This window comes from Xyrauchen texanus, chromosome 39 (assembly GCF_025860055.1).
Source record: "Xyrauchen texanus isolate HMW12.3.18 chromosome 39, RBS_HiC_50CHRs, whole genome shotgun sequence".
Taxonomy (NCBI): Eukaryota; Metazoa; Chordata; class Actinopteri; order Cypriniformes; family Catostomidae; genus Xyrauchen; species Xyrauchen texanus.
Window position 1 is genome coordinate 16,721,420 of NC_068314.1, and position 9,745 is coordinate 16,731,164.

General features: G+C 35.5%; 1 protein-coding gene across 1 annotated transcript; it reads left to right on the top strand.

The window, feature by feature from the left end:
* Positions 1–153: 153 nt before the first annotated feature.
* LOC127632630 (sterile alpha motif domain-containing protein 13-like) lies at positions 154–9,274 on the top strand. Its single transcript, XM_052111334.1, has 5 exons — positions 154–360; positions 1,618–1,786; positions 2,866–2,905; positions 4,569–4,680; positions 7,861–9,274. The coding sequence occupies exons 3-5, from the start codon at positions 2,868–2,870 to the stop codon at positions 8,002–8,004; spliced, it is 294 nt and encodes a 97-aa protein (XP_051967294.1). The 5' UTR covers positions 154–360; positions 1,618–1,786; positions 2,866–2,867; the 3' UTR covers positions 8,005–9,274.
* The last annotated feature ends 471 nt before the right edge of the window (positions 9,275–9,745 follow it).

A 9,745-nucleotide genomic window follows, 5' to 3' on the forward strand; every position in this document is an offset into this window, starting at 1 on the left:
ATCAATAAATTATTATCTCAACAAGTACAGCCCTTTCAAAGATTTTATCATCCACTGTAGCCTTGGAGTGCTGAAAAGAGTGTGGCTCAAAAATATTTGTCATTTGGGACTCACTTTTAGAGAACTTTTTATTGGCGATAATGACTGTAATGCTTTAAAAGTGCCCTCCAAAGTTATCACTTGGGCCGTTTGATACGAAGTGTAACTCTGATTATGAACTACATTTCCCATATTTCCAAACTACATTACCCGTGATCCCCCGCGCATGCATTTGTCGGATTGTGCTGGTGAAAAATATTGTTCCAGTGATCGGGATTTAGTAACATTCAATCCGTCCACTTAAAACATATGTGACATTTGGTAAGACAAGAGATTTTAAGATAAATATTTTTAGATCTTTTGTTTGTTTGTTTTTGTTTGTTTTTTCAAAAGGCGGAAATATTATAAAAATTGAGTAAAGGAAGCTATCTGGCTAATGAGTTCATCATATCTGCTTTATAAATTATCAGACTGTTTCAAATAATCGTAAAACGCTCATAAAGTCATTAAATGTGTGTTTCATGATTAAATGCTTCTGTTTAGCACGTCAGATCACAGATTCAGTGATACTAATACGGATGCATGGTCTTGATACACATACTATTTATACTACACGAATCTGTTTTAATTAATAAACATTCATGGGTGCATTCATTGCAATTAATTAGTGGATGCTTTATTTATAAATCTAAATTCTGATCTGTTTTTAAAAATCGATGTCTGATATTTGTTGGCCATCTTTCTCTTCATAGACACTGAACCAGCTGACATGTGAATGAAAACCTTCGTATTTTCATCTCTGTTATGACTGATATTTTATCTACTAAACTTGAGTTGTTTTCACAGTAACTGTTTTTTTGTGTGTTTGTTTTTTTACAGTGCAAAATGTTCAAGTGTTGACATTTTACTCTGAATGTAGTGAGCATCATTGCATTGTAGAATAAAATGATATTTATGTCCAGTCAGGTTGCCTTTCTGTTTGCAAAATTGTATTTCCCCAGACAATCTGTCTCTTTATTACATGATTATCTGGAATACTTGATTCTGATTGGTCAGTCATGACATTGTGTGGTTAAATATTTTTGCAGAGTGACCATTAAACTTTAGAATTGACTGTTGTCAACTATTCAGTCAACAAATTTCCTGCATAGCTGTGCTAGTTAGATTTCTCTCCTATCACACTGCACCCTCATTCTTCACACATAATAATACAATGTCAACTTTAATCAATATTTAATGTCCATTTTATTATTATTATTTGCTATGTAGACATCAATCAAGTGGAATAGTTTACTGTCAGTCTATCATTATCGCATAAATGATATATTATTATTATTAAATTAATAAAATAATACATAAAAACCAGAAGAACCTTTCAGGGGGATAGAAGACCCCTCTGCTTCTGACTGGGTTTATTTTTTAATTATGGCCTGCTGTCTGTACATTCTCCATTATTCTGTTATTTGCTCTATTTAAAATCACAGTGCTTTGAAATGTTGTGTCAACGAATGCTTAATTATCTTCTTCAGGACATTCATCATTTACTGTGTCAAGTGCTATTTTGTTGTTATTTTACAGAATTGAATCTCTGGTGAGGTGAGGATTTATTCATAAACTTGGAAGTTTTTGAAAGTTTATGGAAAATGTAACTGCTTGGCTCAGTAGGAGAGTAACATCAATAATGGAGAGAGAATAACCGACAATAACAGCTAATGGAATAGAGCGGTCTGAACTCTCTAAAAAGCAGGTGAGTGATCAGTTACAGATCACAATAATCAGTAGGTTTTATGACTACCCATTGCTTAACAAAAAGGGCTCTACAATGGGTCTCTAGTCCAGCAAAAGTGTGTTTATGATTTTATATCTGTCATATAGTTACATTATTGCAAAGTGTGACCTAGTGATTTTTGAATAGAGAACTTAATATATAATGGAAAATATCAAAATATTTATTTCTGGCAGATATTAAAAAATACATTGCTTAATGTATCAAAAATATACTGCTTAAAAATGTATCTTTATTTTTTTGGTGGGGTCCGAGAACATGTTGGCAGGGCTTTGATGAAGCGTTTCTGCCTTATTTAGCAGCGTAAATCTTTCAAACGTGTTTTATTTTTTAATTTTATTTTCATTATTAAGTTTACATTTAAAATGTAAGTTTACATTATTAATTTTACATTACTTTGGAAAGGTTGTGGAAGTCAATAGTGGCAAATATATTTCCTGTGGTCTCCCATTTGCTCCATTCACTGCTATCAATGTTTACCCTGCAGTCATTTACTTCTGTGTTCCATTCTTTACAGTTTATCCCTGCTGTCTATATCAAAGACATTTATTATTATACTACCACCTCAACAAATCAATCAGAATTTGCTTATATTTCCAACATTGTATTGTATGATACACAAAATGGCACCTCTCAGAAAAGTATGAGAGGACCTGATGATGATAGAATGGTAAATGGTCTGCACTTATATAGCGCCTTTTTAACCTTAACGGAATTCAAAGCGCTTTACACTGTGACACATTCACCCATTCATACACATTCATACACTAATGACGGCAGAGCTGCCATGCAAGGCGCTATCCTGCCATTGGGAGCAACTTGGGGTTCAGTGTCTTGCCCAAGTACACTTAGGCATGTGGAGTCGTGTGGACCGGGATTCAAACCAACAATCCTGCGATTAGTGGCCGCTCTACCAACTGAGCCACAGCCGCCCCAACAGATAGACTATCCATTGATTTGGAATCCATTGAGAACCTAATATATATACCAATGTATTCTAACATATGAGCTCTCATGTTTTATTTGTGTTTATCCAACAGTCATGGAAACCAAGGAAAATGGTTCAGTGGACACCAAAAGGTAAGTTTATAATGTATCAATAGGGTATTGATACTATGGGTATTTTACAGGGTACATTGAGGGCAAAAAATGTGTGTCCATGTTTGTTCATGTTGGCAACGTTCAGTCAACTTTCTCCAACATGAAATAAACCAGTAGCTAAAGACACTCAAAGATGAAACCATAAGGGATTTATTTCCGATGGCCTTTCTCCTCTCTAGATCCAGTAAGTCTGGAAACAGAGCTTTTATTCCCAACCAAACATTTTAGCCGATTTAAATCCTTGATACCAATATCAACTTTCAAGACTTTGTTTTGTGTCTTTAAGGATTTACTTTTCAGTCAGCTCCTGTTGCTTTCATTTTCACAGATATGTAGCTAAAACTCTTCGGTTGCATCAAATTCGTTTTTAGTCCATTTTGCTCCATCCCAGAAAACACCTAAAAGGTGTCTAGTGGACAGGCTGCACAAAACGAGATATTCTACCATTTCTCAAACCTGAGAAAGGTTAACAACCCTAACATTAGTGATTGACAGCAAAGAATAACCCACAAAGTATGTACCACATGTCATATGTATGTCAATATTGGGACAGACAACTAATAGTCTACTGTCGTTCCTTTCATACAGCACATATCTGCAATTCATAGATGCTTTTATCCAAAGCAGCTTAAAAGTCCATTCAATTTTGCATGGGAATTGAACCCATGAACTTATGCTAGTGCCATGCTCAACCTACCAGTTGTGCAACAGGAACACACACATGCGATAAACTGGAATGCTCTTAATTTGGTCTCTGTGTTTGTAGAATGCAGTTCTTGGTCTCATAAATGAATACATAAATATATTCAGCACTTTAAATAGGACTGACAGCTGTATTCTGCTGTTGTGTAAACATAAGCCATGTCGAATCTTTAGAGTTTGTGTCCTGAGCCTCAGAACCTCTGCTCTGGCCCTTCTGTCAGAGTGAAACTGCTCTTTAGGGCCAGTGTGATGTTTGGATGCACTTTCAGTTACTACACATGATGTAGTTGGCATTTTAGTAGGTGTCTTTAAGTGTGGTGTACTACGATTAATACAATGAAGTATTTGATCTGTTGTGTACATACAGTGTGTGTTGTCTGAAACCCTCACAAGTTTATTTTTAATGTAGAAGTGCATAGTAGTTAAAAGGATAATTCACCCAAATATGAAATTTCTGTCAACATTTACTCACCCTCAAACCTGTATGACGTTCTTTGTTCTGTAGAACAAAAAAGAAGATATTTTGAAGAATGTTTCAACTGTTTTTGTCCATTCAATAAAAGTCAGTGTGGTCCAAAACAACATTGGACCCTGTTGACCTCTCTCTGAGACATTTTTCAAAATATCTTCTTTTGTGTTCCACAGAAGAAGAAAAAAATTCATATAGGCGTACAGCGACATGAGGGTGAGTAAGTGATGACAGAATTTTCCATTTTGGGTGAACTATCCCTTTAAAACACCTAATGTAAAATGGGCTCCAGTGCTTTGTCAGCTGTAATGACCAAAGCAAAGATTTTTCTGAAAAAAAGCTTGTGTGCATATATTCAGCACAAACATTTTCAGAGAACAAAGTGACAGCTCATGTTTTAAGGATGATTATATGGGCATTTTGGTTAAATTATACTAATGCAACGATTAAACATCTTTCTCTCTCTGATAGTTCTGTGGAGAACGGGCAGCTTACAGATCCATCCCACTGGGCTGTAACGGATGTGGTCAATTATTTTAAAGCTACAGGGTTTGAGGAGCAAGCCAACGCTTTCCAGGATCAGGTGGGGCTCGAGATAGTGCTGGCAGAAATCTACAGCCATGTTTTTCTAGGCTGATGTGCATTTAACCCTTTTCTTTATTATTCTGGTCTTACTGGTCTGTACCACCTCCCCCCCCCCCTCCATTTTAATTAAGGGAAAAATATGCATAGCTACAGCATATAGCATAAATGCATGAGTACAACCCCTAACCCCTTTATAAGAGCCTTAAACCCTTTACTTACGGTTAATATGCAATATCATATTTTAAATGTAAAACAAGTGCTTATTTTTATCATTTTGTTAAGATGTACAATTAATTATTTTAATCTGGCTTCTACTATACAAGATACTATACAAAAGTCAGTTCCAGTACTTTAATTTTATTGCAAAAGCAATGTTCCAAGAGTGCTGATATTTAATAGAACAGCACTGGAGCGTTTCATTGTTTGAGTCACTGTTTATGTTGGTGTAGCAAAAATAAACAGAATAACTGGCCATATTGTGTCAAAAATGTTAGTTACCTGATATTAACTTCTCATAGAATGAACTGTACTATAACTACATTTTTGCAAACTGACTTGTACATGCCGCTGCAGTTCCCTGGTGAAATGAAAATAGAGGTGCTACAACAACGTCATTTTATTCACTTTCACACAAATCACGACTACGGCGGCTGATTATGACTTTATTAACACGTATTTTTCACACTATTACTCACACCTTGCTATGTGGTGCACTGTAAAAAACAAATCTGTTGTTTTTAGAAAAAAAAAAAACTGGCAGTTGTGGTTGCCAGTATAATTATGTACAAATGTAAACAACTTTACATAACAACCTGTCCATTTTACAGTTTAAAATGGTTGTAATTTACATGACCATGTTGGCACAGTACAGAAAAAAACATAAAACATAATTATTCCCATGAAATGTAATGGCACACGCAGGGAATTCTGGGAACGCCTGATTACAGTTTTTTACTGTAATTTTAACAATTAATCATTGTAAAAAGTACATGTACTCTCTTGTTAAACATAATGTACATTTTTACCATTAATTATACATAAAAATCTTACTTTTTACATAAAAAATGTTTTGTTTTACAACATTTTATTGTAAAAACTACTGTATTGTCTTTTAAAATATATTAAAAAAAAGGTACTATATATTTTACAGTTAATATTCGTTAATCAATTAACATTTTATTTCTGTAGCATTTTTACAGTCTTTTACTGTTAAAATTACAGACATTTTTTACAGTGTGATATCGAAACTCTTTTTCTCTAAGGCATAATTATTTTTGTTTTTCAATAATTGTTTTTTATTTTAACTCTTGTATTACAGACTTGCATACATTTACACACTTATTCCAATGTGACTGTCTTCCGCTGTAGCTCAGCTTATTGAGGGTTGGATTTTGAAATCGGGAGACTGCTATTCAAAATCATACAAGCCCACAAGCTCACACATGAGACCAAAGTGTCTTAGAAGCGACAACAAATGATGTGGTCCCCCCCCAGAACTCGTGGCCCAAACTCACACAGCACCTTAATTTTTAGAAACAGTAAAAGGAAGCTGTGGGTTTTTCTTTAGTTTAAAACAAAACACTTTCTCCAACTCCCATTTCTTGTGATGTTAACTGTGACAGCAAATGAGATCTGTAAAAAAGACAAAATGGAAACTATCACAGAACAAAATCAACAGAATTGCAATAAAGCAGATTAAAATCTATGAAAATACAGCCTAATAACATAACTAAGAATATCTATAGTCATGTCTGTACAGTCTGTCAAAATCGTACTAGCTTCCCACAGCGACCACAATTTTATCTAAAGAGCTGACTTCGGAAAAACAGCTGATTGTTGAGCGCCTCTTTTTCTCTCTCTCACTGTCTCTCCCCTTCACGGAGAAACAGATGATCAACGATCTTCTCTGCAGTGAACTGACGGAAGAAGATGAAAGATATAGGCTACTTTTAAAATATTATGTGAAATATTATGTGAAAATACCCTGAACTAGAGAATGACTCCCACATATTATGCGTTGATAAGCCTAGACCGCATATCTGGTCATAACAATGAACAGTCAACATTAATACAACAACGTTACATGATTTAAAAAGCAACTTATCATACGGGGACAGAGGGGTGGTGAAATGCGGGTGCTGGACTCTAGCTAAATCAGAAAAAAAATGTATTTAGGTGGGTCGGTGCACGCAGATTTGGAAGGCTTTTAGAGTTCTGGCAAACTAGCCGCAAATATGCTGCAAATTTGCCACTTGTTATTTTCATATGCAAATTAGCTTGTTGGCTGCTAATGTTTGCCAGAAGTTTGCTGCTCTTCACTGGTAGTGACGAACCTGCAACAAACCTTTGGCAACAATCAGGGCTGGACTGGGAAGAGAAATCAGCTCGAGATTTCACATGGGGTGTTTGCTGTCCTTTTCTGAATATGGCGGCACCGTTTTGTGGTCAGTTCTGCATAACGCGGCGGCACATTTTAGCTTATCGCGGCCCATTCGGCACGTTTCACGGCAGACCCACCACCCCGCTCGGTTCTCCCGATGGCCAGTCCGCCCCTGATCGGCCCCAAAGTGCATCGGCCCACCGGGAAAATGCCAGTTAATTACCAGTCCAGCCCTGGCAATAATGGGCAATTTGCCACTAGTTTTCCACAAAGCTCATTTGCATGTGAAAATGATCAGTGGGGAGTTTGCGGCAAATTTGCAATGAACTCTCGATATTTGCGAGGGCATGCACATGACAATACTAGCATTCGCAGCATCATGGACATTTGAACCTGCCGGGGCAGAGCACATATCAGGTTTAGCATTAAATTATGTTTTTTTCTGTTGGTTAAGAATACTATATTGCAGTCAGTGACAGTTTGATCATTTTTGTTTGACTATAATTTAAGTGTTATCATTTTAAGATCTTTGAATTGTGCTATTTAAGATTATAGCTCACTGTGGACTTTATTACCTGCTATTTTAATGAGCGTTTGACGCATCTCTATTGCAATAAACATTTATTTCCGAGTCCTAAGTCCCCACAAATAACCGAATAACCATTTGTGCATTACCCTAGTTTGGAAAGGCATGAGGATGAGTAAATGAAGACATCATTTAAATTTTTGAGTGAACTATCCTTTTAAAATAGGTTCCTATTTCTGATGCACTCAAACAAAAACTTGTGCCCCCTACAGGAAATCGATGGCAAATCCCTTTTATTAATGACCCGTAATGATGTTCTGACCGGACTGTCAATAAAACTGGGTCCTGCACTGAAGATATACGAGTATCACGTGAAGCCTCTCCAAACCCAACACTTAAAAAGTAACGTGTCATAGCTGCTGCAGCCGCATGGGCGCATGGATGACAATCACAGCAGTGGACCGCAGGGTAACTGCAGACACAACTAATACATCTTATGCATCTTAATACATAAAGAAAATTACAACTCCACGGTGAATTTATTGCTTTTAAAGTCTCATTCTGCTGTACAGGCACATTTACTGTTTGTCTCATGGATGTTTACCGACCCTAAACATTGTCTTTATTGTTCAGATTTGGTTGAAAGAAAAAACGTTGACCTTCACTTTCTGCGGTTGTACATTCATCATTATTGCTTTTAAGATGGGATGCTTGATTTAATAATGTGATGTGTAATCTAAAATGAAAATGGCTTGAACTGAAATTGAAACACGATTTTTTTGAAGATGTTTCTATGTTACGCATGAAGAACGTTTAAGCAGAACTGAGAGGTTAATTGCTGCCGCACTGGTGCTTTTATTGGAATCTTGGTGTTAATTTTTTCCTTTTATGTTTTTCCCTTTTCTTAATTCATAAAAGTGTGTTGGAATAAAGTAACAGCACAAATGATCTAATATCTGAAAATGGCGTATGCGCTGTGTTTCACAGCTGTAATCGCGGAGCACATTAGAGGTTTATTTGTGGGAGTCCTGTCAGAATGACTGAGCTCTGTTCTGCTATTTGTTCTGTTTATTTATTTAATTCTGTAACTAACAATGTGATTTCTGGGGAATTGTCATCGATAGACAGTACAACACTGTAATTGTACAGCAGTTTGTGAAACGGTGTGCTTTAAAAAGGTTGAAGTGTGTAAAAATGACTTGAGTGTGGCTTGCAATAAATGGTGCTTTTTCAGATTGCTGTAATAAATCTACTGTCTGATCATCATTGCAATGACATTGGTTCCCACTGCCAAAACTGTTTTATAAATAATGTAGATTATTGACATGAAAGGCGAAGATTGGATTTTCCTTTTTAGCATAGATGGCATTAACCCACACCAACGCATTTATTGAACAGATGTGCTCTTCTAAATTAATCCGAATGTCAAAATACAGTATGTGAAATTTATTCCAGTGGGAATTTTTTATATTTGTTTAGTAAAAATATTGTTTAAAAGGGAAAAGGTCAAGTTATATCTCAATTTATAGTCTATACCTCTTAAGACATCTCTTCACACAGGACTGTATAGCGTCACTTATTTTTAAGTTATGATTTTAAGTTTATCTTTCTGATATGTCTGGTATGTTATTTGATTTTTCTCTCAAAATGTATTGATTTGATTTTTCATGTCAAACTGTCAATGCATAATGTAATGACACCTTTTTTAAAGTATTATTAAAAATTAAATCAGATAAATTTGATACATTCTGTAAAAATCAGATGAGAAATTTTTACAACCAGGAGGCTTATGGTGACCCCTTTAAATAATTTTAAATTTTGTGCTAGAAATTAGAAAATGTTTTCATTTATTCAGGGATAAAAATAGATACAATAATAAATCCTTTACTTGCCTAAATCACATCTAAATGTTACACTTTATCAGTCATTGCCCCTTGTTCTTAAAGGAGGATTCTAGACAGCGTTTGTGGCATAATATTGATTTCCACAAAGAAATTATTTTGACTCGTCCCTCCTTTTCTTTAAAATAGCAGAGATTGAGGTTACATTGAGGCACTTACAATGGAAGGGAAAATTCACCACAAAATTAAAATTCTGTCATTTATTACTCACCCCTGTGCTGTTATAACCCAAATGGTTTTCTTTCTTTTCTCAACA

Bases quoted from the DNA above. Each gene is read 5' to 3' on its own strand.
- LOC127632630 (XM_052111334.1), top strand. From the start codon at position 2,868: ATGGAAACCAAGGAAAATGGTTCAGTGGACACCAAAAG. The intron at 2,906-4,568 runs GTAAGTTTATAA...TCTCTCTGATAG, and splicing joins GGTTCAGTGGACACCAAAAG to TTCTGTGGAGAACGGGCAGC. The intron at 4,681-7,860 runs GTGGGGCTCGAG...TGCCCCCTACAG, and splicing joins CCAACGCTTTCCAGGATCAG to GAAATCGATGGCAAATCCCT.